Source organism: Pagrus major, chromosome 12, assembly GCF_040436345.1.
Source record: "Pagrus major chromosome 12, Pma_NU_1.0".
Taxonomy (NCBI): domain Eukaryota; kingdom Metazoa; phylum Chordata; class Actinopteri; order Spariformes; family Sparidae; genus Pagrus; species Pagrus major.
The window spans coordinates 7,937,175-7,956,550 of NC_133226.1; the positions used below are offsets into that span (position 1 = coordinate 7,937,175).

At 41.2% G+C, this 19,376-nt stretch overlaps 1 protein-coding gene across 1 annotated transcript in view; it reads left to right on the top strand.

Annotated features, from left to right (window-relative positions):
- Positions 1-19,376, top strand: part of lrrtm4l1 (leucine rich repeat transmembrane neuronal 4 like 1) — a 66,943-nt gene that overhangs the window by 15,877 nt on the left and 31,690 nt on the right. Inside the window, exon 2 of the mRNA XM_073478373.1 lies at positions 12,107-13,737. Coding sequence (XP_073334474.1) covers positions 12,107-13,737 — 1,631 coding nt within the window. The remainder of the gene's footprint in view (positions 1-12,106; positions 13,738-19,376) is intronic.

Genomic DNA, 19,376 nt, shown 5'->3' on the forward strand with positions numbered 1-19,376 from the left:
TTCTGCTGCATTGATTGCTGTACTAACTGCCCATCATAACACAGTGCTACAGGAGTGCAGCGCTAAATTGGTGCAGTTCTCATTTAATTTAGGATTTAATCAATGTTTTAATATTAACTTAAGATTCCAATTTATCATGTTATCAAAATCCTTGCATTTCTCCGAGGATTAAACAGGGATGCAGTTTTGAAGGATGGCAGCAAACCTTTGTTGGCCGAGTCTTAGAGATGGATTCTCTGCAGAAAAAAACAGAGATCCCGCAGGCTCTGACCACTGTTCTGTGATAAAAAATAAATCTAACACCAGCTTCCGACAAGAAGCTGAAAACAACAGGAAGAAAATGACTCCAGACTTGGAAGCTGTTTGGAACAGATGTACCCAAGTGATAATTACACGAATGTGTCGTTCTGTGTTGCTGTAGTACAAGTTGTTCAAATCTCCCAAGTTTTAACTTCTACGAGATATGAAATCTCTGAAACCCTCCGGCACTGATTGGTCATGCTCAGCTAAGAAGAGAGAGCCAGGTAAACAGATGTGTGTGTGCAGCTTACCACAGGAGATCAGATCTCCCTCTGAGGGCGAGCAGATAGCACTGCCAGTCTGAACCACGGCTGCAGCATTTTATTTATTTTTAAGGCTCTGACCTGATGTGTTTGTCCTACAGTGACCGCGAGAGTATACAGATTTTATATAATGTTGCTTTTATCTTTTTACTTTCTAATTTAACATTTCAGCTTTCAAAATCATTTCAAAGCTGGACAAAGTGCAGCATGTGTAGTGTGTGATGCACGATGCACAGTTGAAAAACAACATATACATCTATTCCCATTAGCACAAGACTGGAGTCTATCATAAAGCTTTATCTCACTTCCTGTTTTGTTGGTGTCACTGCCAAGAATCACAAATCCCTTTACAAGTGGGTTCTGAAAGGACATTTCAGGTGAATTTCAACCAGGTGTATTTCCTTGTATTGTGGCTCTACTCGTCATGCAAACTTTGCGCCTTCCACCTTCGTTCTTGAGATTTGGCGTGACGAGGACTCGCCCAAAACATTGTATATTTAGGGGGGAATCTGTGCAAGCCTCCTACAGCTTTTGAAATAGACATAATGGACTAAAAATAAACACAGAAAGTTGGCTAAGATATGGCTAGCTGCATAGGGATCTACAGTACATCTGGGGCAGCTCTGTCTGACTTGCCCTTATCACCCTGCAACATCATGGCCAAGTAGAGAGCTTTAGACTGGCAATTGCTCAAAGTTGGAAAGTGGGCAACTGGAACATGATTTTAAAACTCCATACACCAACATAATTTAACATCTTTTTAAAAAGTAAAAGCATACACTCTCTAAAATGGTAGGCAGAAATACATGTGACCAATGACACAAGATAATGAAAGACTAGGGGTGTGAATCTTTGGCAGGCTCATGATTCAATTCGACTCCAGTTCTTGTCTGATGTCTTGATGTCTGATCCAGAATGGATTTTCAAATCCAAATCAGCTTTCGATTCTTGAGCGATTCTCGATTCAATGGATAAAAAAGGGGCACTATTTTCAGTCTTTTGCTTAATCTGCTGAAACAAGACGCTGAGTGGGCGCAGTCTGAGCACCCAGTTTTTTTCTTCAGCACAGTGTTTGTTCAGCATGTTGTCAGCTGGTCTCGTTAGTTACTGTTGACCGCTGCTCCACTCCTTTAATATTAAGCCATAACGTCTCGTGACGACATAAAAAGTATTCACAAACATGCCTACTTCACATTCATCTGACTAAGGTAATTATTCGGTCATTAAATAAAAGAAATGCTCGCAACCACTGCCTTTTTTGAACATTGGGTTACTAGCGTGTGTGCATTTCAAATTGTCCAGGTGCTGCACCTCAACATCACGCTATTAATCAACACTTCGAAAAACGATTTTTGACATTTATGAATACATTCTTGGATTTTTTTACCCACCCCTACACACACTGAGAGCGATTATTGAAGCCTGTCATTTAATGCTCCTATGGTGCTCTGCAGGCATCAGATTTGACAATGCCAACACCACAGAATCGACAGTATTGAGAGAAAAATGGCTGTTTATATGTAGTACTCAGTGACCCAGTTGTGCCTAAGGTTTCCGCGACACACACACATGAACACATGCAGCGCGTCAAACCCAAAATAAAAACTCTGCCTCTGTCTTTACGTCGCTCTAATAGTGTCCTCTCCAACTATCACAAGTTTTCACAAAAGCTTATTTTGGTCATTACTGATGAGACATTTCGAGGCAGCATGTCCTCACAGGATGCAGCGCCTCAGCTGTGATATCTCTCTCTCTCCCTCTCGCTGTCTCCCTCCAAACGTGCAACCGAGGCAACTCCGGTCACCGGGTCCTCATTTGACGTTCCGAATCAAAACGAGGTCGGAGTGCTGGCGTCAAGGCAGTTTGACGCCCTGCATAATGCTTCTGATGTGCGTTCGGCCATTTAAAACAATAGGTGTACTTCAAAAGACGCGCGTCAGACGCTTTTAGCATGTTTGGCCCTTAAGACGAACAGAAACAAGGCAGCTGTCAAAACCTGCACATTCTTTTATCCCTAACGGCAAAACAGTGTCATTAGCTGGCAGCTAACTTGTACTTCTTGTAAAGTACGAGAACAACTTGCTCTCTATGTCTTGTAAAGGACGCCAAACAATGCACACATAATACCACTGCGAACACTTACAGGCAGTCAAAGTTCCCCCGGGGGAATAAAATCCCCCAAATTATTTTATTTCTCCTGCTCATTTTATTTATGGCTCAATTATTATTAATTGTGAAGTGTTTCTCTTGATATGGGCCCCGGGCAAAAAAAACTCCATAAAATATACCTTGACATAAGTGGACTTTGGACATCAGGTCTCCCCTCTGCACGTGCTTTCTGCCTATTTATCTGAAGCGGACTTTCACTTTGACAGTTTACGGTATTTATTCAGAGCACCCAGACGAGAGGCCCCAATCAAATGGAAGAGGAGACACATTAATGAAGGCAGAAGAACAATGGCAACTGGGCCATAGAGAAACTGCTGGTGTGCCTGCGCTCGCTGAGCTCCATAGTCCAGTGAGGGGGAAAACATGTTCTGATGGACCTGTTGATGCCAGACTTTGAAAACAGATGTGTCCACGGACAAGAGGGATTCACCTCTGCAACTACAACAAATGGAATTGCAGCGATTATCAACACTGTCGTCCTGCTGTGATTCACCTCGCCAAAATCTACTGTAAGAAATGGCCGAGGCCGGCAGGACCTCAGCTCTCCATGAGGTTAAAAAGAAAAACATCACAAAAATACAAAAGATTGTGGCATTGCTGAGTAGTTGACTTCCAGTCAACTTGCCATGCAATTATATATACAAAAATCAAAATAATGTTTGTAAAAAGAAAAAAGGCACCTGGTTACAAGTTAGTTTTCATATTAATACTTTTTATTTTTAAATTAATTGCAGATTTGAAAATCACGCTAGCCAGCTAGCTAATGTTAACGTTGCTCAGGCTAGCAGCAATGTGCTTGCGGCGGTTAGAAGAAGAGTTTTTACAAGCGGAGATATCTGTTTTTCAGCAGGTACAGTGACCACTTCATCATTTACTGTTGTCTTTATTAGGTTTTGATATTAAAAAAAGTGTGGTCACATGTTGTCAGTGATTGTTGCTGGAAGCTGCCTCTTGTTTGGGTTTTTTTTCCATCGTGTCATCGTGGTCAATAAACAGGTGGTGCTTCTTTTTCTTCTTGGCAGCTGGAAACTTGGCATCTGCAAGTAAAGGTGTTCCTCGCAGACTCTCCCTGTCTACGCTCAATCTCCACATTTGTGTGGCAAAGTAAAATGTAGATTACTGCCTGGAATATATACAGTTTTAAAGAACGAACATGAAAAGCACTCCTCCTTTTTGAAATTCTCCTTACATGTCCAATTTGTAAGAATTCCCAGCTCGTCACATACTGACGCTTTGGGATTGTAGGTCGGGTCAGTTGTCATCCCAGAGCATCGGTATTGACAAGTTGGTATGAGACTTACACAATTTGTAAGGGAGTCTAGGATATTGTCGTTACTAGTGACTTCACTTCATTACCTGATCCATGTCCATGGCTTTCACATGCACACACACAGCAGCCCACTTCTTGCAGCAATCCTGTAAAGCAGTTCACAAAAACAGTTATTTAATTTAAATAACAAAAGGTATGACAGCGCAGACCCCAGAGAGAGAGACTTCAGTGGTCATTGTCACTATCATTCATGAGAGAATATGGTGCGTAGTTCCTCTGGAAAATGTTTCTTTTAACGTATTTATATCACCAATGTAAAAAAAACTCACATTGAAAAATTCATTATCTTTCATTAAAATAATGGTTGTTGGTAATATAATAATGACCCCCGTAGATGTATGATTTTACTGGTTCCATGGGAGCTCAGACCTGACCTTATGGGACCTCAGCTCCCATTGGTTCCCACATAACTCGATCCCTGGACTTGGAACTTGGAGTAAGCGATCCACAGCTCCACACATGTTAAACAGTGTACTACTTGACCTGGGGCCTGTATTACGAAGCAGGATTTGTGGTTAGCGAGGCAACTTCAGGGTTAACTCTGGGTTTTATGGGTGTTATGAAGCAGGTTCACTTCTTACTGGGGTAAATCACCATGGTTACCTTTGCTGCACACCTTACCAGCCCTGCTGCAGGTTATGTTCACTATAAAAGATCAACACATGTAAAATCACTGCCTTGTGACCAATCAATACTCTGGAAAATGACCTCATCATTCATAGAAGATCCAGTGGAGCTCTTACGAGGATTGTGATTTTAACAGAGACGGATTGAGACCCTAATGACTTTGCTGTAAGATATGAAAGTAGGCAACCGCTTTGAATTATGTTTTTCTATTTATTTTTGGATTTGTTCTCAAGTGCGTTTGACACTGCGGGGGTTGCAGCTGAAAGAATAAAGCTAAAACTGTCACTCACATGCCATAAGAACACATCTAAGCAACACTTTAAAGGAGCACTGTGTAGTTTTAGGGAAGAAATTTGAATCAGAAGAGGAAGACCTTTACTGACTGTTTATGTCTAAACAACTTAATAAACAAACTGACCTTTAAGGACAACACCGTTTCATACTGTTTTACTTTGTTTATATTTGGCGGACCCTGCCACCTTTCTAGCTTCAAACAGTGGGACCTTAAATACATATTTCTGAGTTTGTATTATTACCTCATTAATGTTGTGATAATATAATACAACATAATATTACAATTCTGAGTTTGAATTTCTTCTCCAAAACTACATGGTGCCTCTTTAATTCAATGGAATACACAAATGTAGCCTAATTTTAGTCAAATCTACTATCTTGTGTCCTAATGATGGGTCGGTGATATTGCCTATGAGTTTACGCATTCAACAGTCTGCATTTTTTTTTTGTCAGCTGTACTTCTACAACTATGTTGCTTTAAGCCCAATTATGTGTTTAGCTTCTTCCTCTGTTTGTCTAATAGTTTGCTCTTCCTAAAGTATCCTGCTCCACTGCTAGTAGAATTGGCTATGTTTGCAATCGGTCATATGCCGCAAACTCATCCACTTTTATGTGAACACGCCCGTGGCGAGATGTGGAAGCCCTGGGTTCGACTTATCCAGTCTATAATCAGCTTCTTGTGACCGCTTAGCATGGTCCCGATTGTTAGGGTTAGTAAAGCCATGGTCTTTCCTGGCAGCTCCTTTTTGTTCTCACTCAATCTGACTCAGAGTTTGAAATGATTCATATAAAAGTCATGTTAATTTGGAAAGATGTAGGAGGGAACCCCAGTTCGCCCCATTATATATTGTTCAGGATGAGTCATTGTTCCCCTGAATCTCTTGGAGAGAGGTGGCGAGTGCAAAGTTACTAAGACCAGTAAATGCATGACAGCCCCATTACACAATCTGATGCGTCATGAGTGGATTACCATTAATCGCAACTCTCCTCATCCTGCTCTGTAAAGCCTCCCATGGGAGCCTGGTGTACACATGTCCAGTGGGTTTTTATTACTCTTCTGTCTCCGCAGAAATCCATGCTGAACCAGTGTGTGCTAATTAAAGATGCTGTCATGCGGAGGCGTCAATGAGCCAGTGGCTGAGTGTTGTGGCTTTTCTATCACATCGTACAGCCTGGAGTTTTCCGCCATCTAAAATATGTATGATTCCCCCTCTCAGTTTTTTGTTAGGGGCACAAGAACGCGAGTGTAGTTTCAGTGATACGGCGTGGTGAGGTCTCCCAGAGGGGTTTCACAACAGGCCCTTCTAAATGCTCCAATGGGATTATCATTTAGGGAAAACTGATGACTGTGTATAGTGCTGTGGATGCTTGGCCACTTCACAGAGTACCTAATGGAGGTGATGGAAGTGGCGGTGCATCAATTGCTTTGAGGACTCTTATTTATAGCACACATTTTCACACAGCGTGTATCTTCACTCTTTCTCGTAGACTCACAATCATTAGACCTGCTGCTTTTTCTTTTTGCCTGCATTCTGGCACATTCATGAAGCCCGAGCTCTATTTTGCATTTTTTCTCCTCTTAACTCATATTAAACACCAAGTCTAGTTCCACACAATGTTCGGTTGTCGGTCTGGTTGTTAGTTATTAGGAAATCTCAGAACTCTTAACAGTGTACAAGTTTGGCATTTGATAATTTTTGCCTTTTTAACTACTACTTTAACTACTACATGTGTATGCCATGTTTGTCTGTCATGATGCACATGAATCATTTCCTGACACTGTGTATTATTGAAATAATAATACAAAGGATTGTAATTGGTAACCGCTTTAGAGCATATCCTTTAAATAGAGCAGGTCCATTAAGACATGCAATTATATGCTCTAGCGCGCATACCCTAATTCATTCATGCACTTATAACTAGGATACCACATACAGCTTCCATCCATGCAATTCCAATAAATATAAGCTGTAGGCCCCAAACCAAATTATATATAAATTTGCAAATGTTGCTAACCATTCTATCCCGGACTCATTGCAGCATGGAAGACATTCAAGAGGCAAAGGCAGGAAAACACAGTGGAAAATGTTGAAACAAAACATGAATTTTACCAGGCCATTTCTCTCTTTCTTGTGCTTGCTCTTGATTGATTATTTTATGGCTCAAAACAAATCTACATGTGCCGGAGTATAGCATAGTGCAATACTCCTCATACTTTTACAATTGAAAAAGTTTGACTCCCAAACAATATATGATCGTTCGACTTTTATCATACAGACGATCTTTGATAAGGCAAGAAAGCAACTTTGTTAGGTTTCGTAAAATGTTGCGGTTTGCCTTAAATTAACTAACCTAAGTTACATACATTATGTAAAGTGGTGTTGTGGTACTCGAGATTGGTGTAGGTCTCAAGACTACCTTCGTCTCGGTCTCGCCTGGAACTCAGCCATGTTCTTACTCTGCCCTTTCTCGGCCTCAGACAGAGAGTGTGATGCTTGTTATATTATTTAATTTTAAGACCATTCAAGACAGTTTATGTAGTTGTTATTTTACAGTTTAGCAACAAACTTACTAAAATTACATCAGTAAACTAAAACAATAGACTTCCCTGGAAATGTAAGAATTATAAATCACCCCAAGCATCCTTTTCTGCATCATGTTCTGTAAAACCAAAAACTTAAACTTAATGTAAAAATACATCCACTGATACAAATATATCTGTGACAGGCCAATATCAGCTGATGATATTGACCAACCGATGTATCTGTCGGGCACTAATATATATTGCAATAAAAGAGGCGGGTGAAATTGGATTTTCATTTGTCTTCTGTGGGTGTATTAATTACTACAGCTACTAGAGATCACAACTAACAACAAAATCAACATTTGTCATAATAAGCTTCTATCACAGTCGACCCAATGGTCAGCTCACAGCATTTGCTTGTGATTAATGCAGATCATGTGGGACGATGCATGTCTGCCACTCATTTAAGAAAGAAGTTGTCACAGCGCTGTGTCACACTGCTCAAGTTTTGGTATAATGATGCATAATAATGTGCTCCACACAGAGTATATACGAGACAACACAGGAATTTTTCTCTTTTTTTAAATTTTTTTTTTAGTTTACAGCCCAGAACAGCAGGTACAGGATACTAGCACACAGACTTGACTGTCTTTGATTTTCTGTACATGAAATACTTTGTCCTGGAGCTTTGCTTTATATTAAAGGGGCTCAGTGGAACTTCTGTGTTGTGGTGGAAGCCGGTCGTTAATTGGTGTTAGCAGGCTCCATTTGCTAGCTACTGTTGCTCTCTGTTAGCAGAACAGAGAGGCACTGAGAAGATGAACTCTATAACGTCCATCACATACTTTGGACTGGACTTTGGAAAATTCCGACCCAAGCATTTAACAACTTAAGACAAATCGTCCACCGGCATGTATAGGCAAACATGAGAGACGGAGAAAGTCTCATTTTTCACATCACATTACAGTCCGCTCACACATGGCCAATAAAAAAGTGATTGTTACGTAGTGCCCTAAGATTGTAATGAACATTTACACTTTACTGTTCGTTTACAACTTTTTGAGGACTTGTCAATGTGCATCATCAATTCACACAATTACCATCATTATTGTAGTCTCCATCGGTCTGTGTCTCTTTATTACCGTCAGTCTGTCCGTCCACACAGTTTCAGAAAGCAATATGTCTCTTCCAAAATGATGTTGCACATCCTAGCACTATTTTGATGCATTTTTGTTTTTGTATTCATGTCATTCACTTGCTGTCCTTTTATAAACCTGGTCCAAAGTCAAACAGTAGCTTCCTATGCATATACAAAAGAAAACACAACATTTGCGCTGTGTGTGTATGAAAGTGCTTTTGTACTTCCATTTTTGTGGGGACCCATTGGAGTGTAAGACCTTGGCAGAGAGGACATTTTCAGAAAGTGAGGAGATTTTGTGCAGTCCCTACTTCTATGAATGGCTGTTTGGGGGTTAAGACCTGTTTTTAATGGCTGAGGTGAGGGTTAGGTTTGGATGAGGGTTTAATCGTTCAGTTTGTAGTAGTGCACGGCCAAATTTAGCTGCTAGGGAATGCATTGAATCAGTGAGGGTCCTCACAAGTGTAGTAGTACAAATGTGTGTGCTGTAAAAGTAGTAAACTACTTCCAAGCACAGATCTGGGACAGCTTACAGCAGGCCAACTGTTCATAAGTTATTTAAGTATGCATGAATTAATGCTAATGTTTCATGATGAATATCATTTGCCTGTTCTGTCGATACGCGTTTTCTCAAATTGGCAACCGGCGTGTGAGAGAAGACACAGGTGACGGTATTCTTTGCTTGTTTATAAAATATGTAAAGAAAATACAAGCGCAATGAGAAAAAAATGGAAAAAAAAAACAATTCAAGTCTTAAAAGTGATAAAATACTACAATATACTGAGAAGTGATATTTTATAATGTAATTACCTATAACATGACTTGGGCAGGGCCTTTCTGTGCGGAGCTTGCATGTTCTCCCCGTGTCTGCGGGGGTTCTCTCCGGGTACTCCGGCTTCATCCCACAATCCAAAGACATGCAAAGTTAGGTTAATCAGTTACTCTAAATTGTCCGTAGGTGTGAATGCGAATGGTTGTTTGTCCCTATACATCTGAACTGGCGACCTATCCAGTGTGTATCCCTACGTCGCCCAATGTCAGCTGCGATCAGCTCCAGCCCTCCGTGACCCTGAAAAAGATAAGCGATTTCAGATGATGGATGGATGGATGGATTACCTATAACATGACTGATACAGTAAGATGCGTTGGGTTTTTAAACCCCCCACTTAGGAAATGTTTTCTCTCTCTCCCTCAAAGTACATAACTATAACTCACACACACACACACAACCACACACTTATACCAACCAATAAACCTTGAAACCCCCTATAATATTGAAAAAACTAATTAGATCCCTGTTCCAACTGCTGCCTTATACATCTCCACTATGCTGCTTGTCGTCTCTGCCTTCACCCACTTCCTACTCAGCCTGCCGTCTCAGCCTGTCCAAACATAATTAACACCCTTCCTCCCTTTATGCAGCCATAGACTGGCTCCTCATTGTTAATTGTCAAATCCGAAGCTCTTAATAGCAAAGCAGCTGCTGAGAGCAGACATGTGCCCAACGGCCAGTCCGCATTACTTGAGTGTGTGGCAGAACCTCTTGCTTTTCATTTCAGTATACCGGTAAACAGGTCAGAGCAGCCACACAGCATGCGTGAGCCGCGTGGCTCACACAAGCAGTGTGGCATGTCTCATGTAGGGTTGCAGTGGCGCATTGTCTAGAGATTCAGAATCTCGCCTATTTTTCTGCATTATGTATGTGGTTCTCGGCAAAACTAGATCTGTGGATTGTCATTTCGACATCATACCAGCGTTTCATCATCTGTAGAATATGTCACAGATATGAAAAGAACATACACAACTGGTGAGGGGCAGTTTTTTTCCCATGCGCTCTTTCTCTCCTGCTCTCTGTCTTTCAATGAGGGTAAAGGAAAATCACGTCATCATCATTATTGATCACTATCAATACGCACCCGCAGCCGCCACATGCTGCTCATGCAGACAGTGTGACCCAGGCGCGAGGTGGGGTAAGTCATTAAAAGGCAGCATTGTCCCAAGATAGGAACATCCTTTGTCTGAGCATTACTCATAGTGAGATCAGATGCGAGCCCTGGGTCAAGGATGTGTCCCTTGACATACAGCGCAGTCAGAATGTGTTAGTACAGTGACACATCTTCTGAAGTGTTGGCTCTGTACCGCAGGATGTAGAATTTGAAATCAAACACGATTGGAAGGTTGAAAGGCCAGCTGTCAGCCTTAATTTGAAAGTTCTTATATCGAGTGAGTGACTTGGACAGTCAAGAAAGATAGACTTTTTGGCCATAAAACAAACCCTGGATTGCCTTGCCTGTATGTTGAGGATTATTGTCCAGCTGCATTGTCCTACAATCATACGACTGATTGTATATAGGGGGGCCCAAGAGAGTTCACTTGCTCTATACAGCTCTGTACAAAAGTTTAGATTCGGATGATCTGTTGTTTCTGTTTCTTTTTAGGCTAGATCATACAAAGGACCAGGTAATTTAAGATAGAACAAATTTGGAGTGGACCATGAGTGGAGTTGGATCATATCCTCCAAACCTTTTACAAGAGAGAAACTTTATATTCATGCCAACTTAGTAATTCAGAAACTGAAAAGTCTGTATAAAGGTCAAGACCCTGGAATCTTGTTCGTTAATGGATTTTGGGACTATAGCGCTGCCATTACCCCAGTGTCCTTTTATATTAAATATTCAAGTGAATGGAGGATTGTTAAACCTTCGTAAAATGGGGCATGGTGTGGTCTAGCTTGTCTAAGAAAAAGGAGATGGAGAGTGCCGACAACTCTGCAAGGAGAGTAAGAAATATTAGAGCATGTCTCACTGTGAAGTAAGAAAAGTGCCTACTTTTCCTTTAACACAGTGAAAAATGTATTCAAATCTCTTTTTAAATGGACATAGCAGTCAAAGCCGACTTGTAAATCATGGCAGATCTCCAAACCTGAATGTGGAGGGCTTGTGTTATTCTGAGAAAACAGTACTTTGACATGATCCTGCTACTCCTTGGTCTTCTTTGTTGATTTACATTTAAGCCGCGAGTCTCTCGGCATCTTAACCCTCGACAGATGTGTAGAATGTTTATCCAGATGGTCATCATCCTTGTGAAGCTTTACGTTTAGAATATTAATATGTTTGTGAAGAGCAACATCTCAGAAAGTTCACTTTTGCAGAAACCAGAGTCATGACCTATGATCATAGGCTAAAAAGGATCGTATGCAAATTATATATTGTGGTTCTTGCTACTAAGTTATTTTCAAAACGTCAGTAGTTTGCAGTCAGCTTTTCCATTTATATCTAACAAACAAAAAAATCTTCTCACACTGTTAATCTGTTTGAAAAGTTGTGAGTTATTTTTGCTTAAACGAAGATGCAGAATTTTTGATTTGTCCTCAGCTTATTTGGATACAAAAATGACTTGATCTTGAGCGAAGCCCTTAAATTCCTCTCTTCTGTGTCTTTCTGTCTTTTATTCTCTTCTAGGTTCATTGCTGTGTGATGGACGACTGACACACCTCCTCTTTCCTCTCCTCCTCCTCTTGCGGGCTCCCCTGTTGCTCAGCTTTGGTGAGCGCACCTGCCCCAATAGCTGCCGATGTGAGGGGAAAACTGTCCATTGTGATTCAGCTGGCTTCGTAGATGTCCCAGAAAATGTCTCAGTAGGCTGCCAAGGCCTTTCTCTGCGCTACAATGAACTGCACACCCTGCTACCGTATCAATTTGCTCACCTCGGCCAGCTTCTTTGGATATACTTGGACCACAATCAGGTTTCAGCTGTTGACAGCCGGGCATTCCAGGGGGTCCGCAGGCTTAAAGAGCTAATACTGAGCTCCAACAGGATCACATCCCTGCACAATTCAACATTCCATGGAATTCCCAATCTTCGCAGTCTGGACTTGTCATACAACAAATTGGAAATCCTGCAGCCGGGGCAATTCCATGGCTTACGAAAGCTACAAAACCTACACTTACGCTCAAATGGCCTCTCCAACATCCCAATTCGAGCCTTCCTGGAATGCAGAAGTTTGGAGTTTCTAGACTTGGGCTACAATCGAATCAAGGCTCTTACCCGCACCACCTTTTTGGGGCTACAGAAGCTGATGGAGTTGCATCTGGAGCACAACCAGTTCTCACGGATCAACTTTTTTCTGTTTCCACGCTTAGCCAACCTGAGATCGCTCTATCTGCAGTGGAACCGCATTAGGGTGGTCAACCAGGGCCTTCCATGGACTTGGTATACACTGCAGAAACTTGATCTTTCTGGAAATGAAATCCAGACCCTGGACCCAGCTGTATTTCACTGCTTGCCCAACCTTCAAGTCCTCAACCTGGAATCCAACAAACTGTCCAATGTGTCTCAGGAGGCAGTGTCAGCATGGATCTCACTAACCACCATCAGCCTTGCTGGGAACATGTGGGATTGTGGAACTGGCATATGCCCACTTGTGGCTTGGTTGAGGAATTTTCGGGGAAGTAAAGACACCACTATGATATGCAGCAGCCCAAAGTATCTCCAGGGAGAAAAAATTATGGAAGCCACCAGGAGTCATGGTATTTGCGAGGAAACTGATTACGTTCTGACAGAAACACCCTCACCAATGTCTGAGCTCATTTCTGAAGCAACCGCTGAACCAACCTATGCCCCTACAAGTGGCTCTCCGCCTATGCCACCAACCAACACCTTTGGTCCTCCTCCACCATTCAGACCTCGACCTATTCCTCATCCTACCTTTCCAGGGCACATGAGCAAAGACCCAAGAGACTCAGTTGCTCGCACTCGCCCCACTCCTATACCACCCCCAGAATTGGAGCACATGACTCTGCACAAAGTGGTGGTGGGCAGCGTGGCACTCTTCTTCAGCATGTCCCTACTCTTGACAATTATCTATGTGCTGTGGCGGCGCTATCCAGGTGCAACCAGGTTGCTGCACCAGCGATCCATGGTGGGGCGGAAGCGTCGCAAAAAGAGTCCAGAGCCAGAGCAGAACCTGAGCTCCCAGCTGCAAGAGTATTACATGAGCTACAACCCTGCTGCCACACCAGAGGCATTGGAGGTTCTAGGCAATGGCACTGGTTCCTGCACTTGCACAATTTCTGGCTCCAGGGAGTGTGAGGTATGATCCATCGCATCAGCCTAAAAATAAAAACTCAAAATCAAAATACAAAGGCTCAACAGAGAGGTAAATCCTTTATCAAGTATGCCCTGTAACAAGACACTGTTGAATCACAGCTAAGCACCCTTGACTCTTTGTTCATAACACGCTTGACTTCAAATGTTAGATGTCTCCAATTATTCAGGCTTTAGTTTCAAACCCCTAAAGTGGGAAATAGAAAACAACTAATCTGGTCCAGGGGAAGCAATCTACTACATGGGTTCAGAGCTCTGAGGTTAATTGTGTGTGGCATTAATTACTGTTCTGCAACAAAATATTTTTCTCTCATTTGTTATCTAAATTTCCTTTTGCAAATGTTTTCATGGTTTGTCTATGTCAAGGGACCATGAATAATTGGATACTGTCTAACTGTGTTGCAAACACCTCCCCCACGTCAGCATGGCATGGATCATACATGTTTGAAGCAGTTTGTTTGGATTGCGCTGAATGTTTGTGTGTGTTTGTGTGTGTGTGTGTGTGTGTGTGCGCGCTTGTTCAGGATGGGATGAGATGCACTGCTACATAAATGTGTGTCTACAGAACTTATCTTATTCTTGTAATGGAAGATTCTAAATTGCCATAAGTCTATTCAGTTTGAAAGACACAGCGTTGTCAATTTGTACAAAATTCACAGCGAGGGTGGATTAAGTGCACTGGTGTTGATTAAGATTTGACAGTTTTGCTATCACGTGGCAAAGTGAGGCGAGTCTTAAGACGCCTTTTATAGCACTAAAAATAGGAGCATGTTAACTTGTTCATTGCATCCTTTAAAGGTGACAAGGGTTTGTGATATGCATGGTCTCACATATGCATGGTATGCACGTATGTGCAGTGTAGCAGCCCTTTAGTGTAAACCTGGGTATCTCTGGAACACACTTCCTTACTTGTGTGGGAAGATTTATGGTAACCTGCACGGAGGCAAGGCAGTACAGTAATCCCAAAGCTTATGTCATGGCTTAAATGTTGATCCCTCCGCTGTGATAGGGAATATATTTATAAACCAGGGTAATTACAATCACCAGGTCGAACACTAGTGGGTCGTCTTTCTTTGTGCTCAGGAATCATGCTTTTTTAAGAAAATGAGTGCACAGCTATGGCAGATTCACCAATGGGTCTGACAGAGTTTGAAAGGTTAATAAAAGTTTTACATTTTAAAAAGTCATAAACAAAAAATGCAGCAAAATACCTGTCACAAAATGGTATGATAACAGCTATGTCACTGTAAATGGCCCTAGTTAATGGAAATTGTGATAGCTTTGACTTCATTTTCATGGAAATGTATATTCCAAACTTTGGGTTCAAAATTTAATTATCTCATTATTGTGAAGGTACAGTAAATTATACAAAAGGGCAGTAAGAAAAAATTGTTGTGGATTATGACTACATGTAATGTCTAAATAATTTACAGGCAAGGGTAAGAAGCGGTATTGTCAGACCAAATTGATTTCTGGGGCATCACGATGCACCACTTAAAGAAAACAAACATGAAACTGCAATCTGTGCTTGCAGTCTAAGGTAGCAGCTAATCAAGCAATCAAAAGTGAGTGGGACTTTCTTTTAGGTGCTTTCTTTGAGTGGAGGAATACTTCAAAAGGTGTAGAACAGTGGTTGATAAAGAGCCAAACCAATGTAAAATAGCCAATTAGGAAGCTATTCATGCAGATTCCTTTCAGACATTCAGAAATTCCACTTACATATTTTCAACTGCCACTCGAAAATTGTTATGTTGTGAGATGAGATGAGCCACAGCAGGATTTAGCGTATGCCACAGAACTGCATTGTCACCCAAGAACTACTGAAAACACATACTGTACGGTAATGATACCTTTGGTTTTGTAAACACAGAACTGACTCCCTGAGCATGCCCATCGGCATCTGCCCAAAACCGAGCTTCTCTCCAGAGATTGAAAATGCAGTTGGCAGGAAGAAAGAACTCAACTCTCTGTGTGCATTGCTCAATGTGTGGGCTCGGCAGTTTGCTTACCCTGCTTTAACACCAAATATGCAAGTTTGTGCATTGCGAGGCCATTTTCTCAGAAATCTGATTTTTTTTGGCAGAATAAGCGTTTAAAGTTCAACTTGGATGTGCGTATTCTGGCACTGACAGGAGGCAGATGTTACGGCTGTATCAGTGTCAATACAGAAGAATAATGTTGGAGAAGTTGATTTTGTGCCTCTCTGAACTCAGAGTTAACCAGTTCTACTCAACAGTCCCAATGGGACTTGGGTAAAAATGCTCAGCCATTGCAGATGATTAATATTGGGATTATTAGCGTTCATAATTGGACAGTAGCGTCCAAGTTTCCTGCTTTGTAGACTATATAAAACAACATGATGTATTTTTAAAAACAAATAAATTAGATGTCCCCAACCTGTCATTCATGTATAATCAATTTGAAGCTGCTGCTATGCTCTATGCTAAATATATAGTATGTCATAAACAAATTAACATTATGACATACTGATTTATTCTGGGACCTAAATAAGGTATAAGCACCCATCTCAGGCCGTGTTATGTACAATCCTGCTGTGTTAGTCATACATCTGGCACCAACAAGCAGCTCAACTGCAGTTTGCTACAAAACAAAAGCGCTGTTCTAATTTTCTCATCAACCACTGCAAGTATTTCTGGAGCAAGCAGCGCCAGTGTATTGTCTTTCACGACGCAACCCTAATCCAAATCTCATCATCTCAAAAACAATCTTTCCTTTTCAACATCACTGACGGGTGTCACAGCATTTTGTTGCAGAGGGGGTGGAGGGTCTACGCTGTTGCTTATTTCAGCCGTTTAATAATTGAGAAGCTGGCGTAAGCCTCGTTTAGTTTGATGAAAGTGCCATCTCGCTGGCCGGCGCAGCTGGCTGTGCCTTTCATTATGGCCCTGTGCAGCGCCAGCAGTCCCTGCGGATGGCAATGTGGAAAAACAAAAGGCAACACAACACATTTACCCTGCTGCGGCTAGGATTCAGTGAGGTATTGTCAAGACTGGCACAGAATGGTGTCAGAGCCCAGCAGGATACGGTTTCCGCTTTTGCATTGGTCCTGAAGGTTTTGAGGCAAGAAAGTCCTAACTTAATAGGCTCCGCAAAGCCAGACAGGTGTTATCATTTACTCTGGCTGATTAGACTTCTGCCAGGCTGAAGTTGGATGAAGCTATGCAGGGAGTTTGCTGAGATCACCAGAATTCATTCACTAATGCCACATTCACTTCACATTGTGCAGAATGTAAATGTGAGCAGTAAATACACTTCAGGTCGTCTTGAGTAGGAGTTATTTAGATTTCCTGACAGCTACAATATCTCTTGCTTGGAGAAAAGAACAAAAGAAGTGCAAACCAAGTGGTCCCAAACTGTCTGCACAGCCATTAGCTGCAGACAGTTTGCAGTAGACATCGACACATCCACTATATGGAGCCTGCATTTCTTATCTGGTAGGGCTGTACAATTAATTATATTAATATCCAAATCATATTTTCAAGCGTAATATGCAAATCAAGGAGCTGTATCTTACATATTTAACAGTGCCTGATTCAAATAAGACCTAAGGTTCTTGTCTTTTACAATTTCAAATCACTTCAGAGAAGTCAATCTTCAAAGAAGGCCTGTTTTTTGATGCATTTCAGAGATAAGAACTTGATTAATTGCTTTGCAAAGTGAAGTACATCATCACCGTTCAGCGTTAGCATGTTGATTATTGAACTCCAACAAAAGAGCTGACATGTGCTACACACAGCACTGCACCACCTGACAAAACTTCACCTGACTCTGTTGTGGTCGATAAACAACTCAGCTTGTTTCAATCTGACGGACCTGCGCCCATACAAAGTTACTGCTGCAGCCTTGTAGCACAGAGGGTATTCTCCACTGCCAGGGGTGTACAAACATAAGCTAACACTTTTTTTGTGTACTCTGGAGCACATAGATCAACTTCTGCTTCACAAAAGACATTTAGTAAGCCAGGACATTAACATTACATTTCATTGGATAATGCATGTTCAAGCAGAAGGCTGTTATATGCTTCTAAATGCAGTTAGTTTGAAATACTTGCACACAATTTTCTCTGCTTTATGCGTTTGGGTCAGACATTAAGACCAGTTAGCTGAACTGAGCGGTTGTAGTTCATACTTTATTTCAAGGAACTGGTTGAATGGTTTAGCTATGGGCTTGGTAAGCGTTTAAAATGTGAGTGGGACAATTTTAACAAAGGTCTGGGGGTCCCACCCTAGAAAATCTTTTAATAGCGCCTTTTAACAGGTGGTTCAATACTTTATCTGGCTACATTTAGCAGTTTCATCCAGAGAAAGTTGAAGATATTGAGAAAAACTAAAAGTATGGAAATGTATTCAATGACTAATTTCTAGGTACTGTACTTTTTTGGGCTAAAAATACATATTTGCTAACATTTCAAATTGAAAATAACTTAAAATTCACCACATAGAACCAAAAAATCTAATGAAATATCTAAACTAATGAGACAATGAAACACCAACAATAACTTTTGCTGTTGCTCTATTGCATAAATATCATAACCTCACACCATTACAAAGTGCCCAGTTGTATCATCTAATGTGAAGTTTGCTACTGCAGTAACAGTTAAGACTTATATAATAATAATAAAAAAGTTTACAGCTACAAAACCTGCCTTTATACCCTTCATCCCTTTCTTCTTTACCTCTTCATTTCATCCCTTTCTTTCTCTGACTCTGTTTTAGTCTCCTTTACCATCTCCCTTTCCTCTTTCCTGTCATGTTTCCCTTCTTCCTACCTAGTTTACTGTCTTTGTTGGAGGCTGTTTGTGGTGACATTGTCTGACCCGCCTTAACTCAGCTGCTGGGCATCTGCACTTCAATGACTAGTTAAGGCTTGTGGTGCATTTCCGTGTGTGTGCTATTTGTCAATCTGCATGTCAACTTGCCTCGGTGCAAGAGAGTTTAATTAATTTGGGCATTTTTCTCAATAAGCAAGTGGAGTCTATTCAATAGCTAATGAAGCGCCCACACAGTGCACGAGAGTAAGAGCCAGAATATCATGCAATAATATCATTGTTTCATCTGTTGCTCAGTCAGGACCTCCAGGATTCAATTCTGTCAGTCTGTGAAGCTAACATGAAATTAAGCTCAAGCAGCTCCAGGGCACAGCTGTCAGCTGTATCACAGGCTAGTCTGAATAATATCAAAACATTGTCGGATGCAACTTCTGTGCCGTTTGACATACTAAGTAGCTGTTATCAGTGATTCAATTGGAGTGATTATTGAGTAATGTCAAGTGTACCCATTATATAATATCTTCCCCAGAGGACTTTAACAACAAGCAGTTATGTTATTTTATCTGATTTTAAACATGTTTTAACAAATACAGGCCTGGAGTTTTATACCGGTAAAAAATAATAGAAATTTTAATTGTAATTGCAGTAGATTGTGGTAGGAATGAATCCGAAAAATAATTAATTTTGTGTTTTTGCCTTCAGTCAATGGGTTTTTTTAAAAAAAAAATAAGGTCTGTGATAACACCGGCTGAGGAGATTTTCACATCTTGTGTCACATCTTGTTCTACTACATTAACATACATCAGTAAATAGCCTTCTTAACACCAAACACAGAG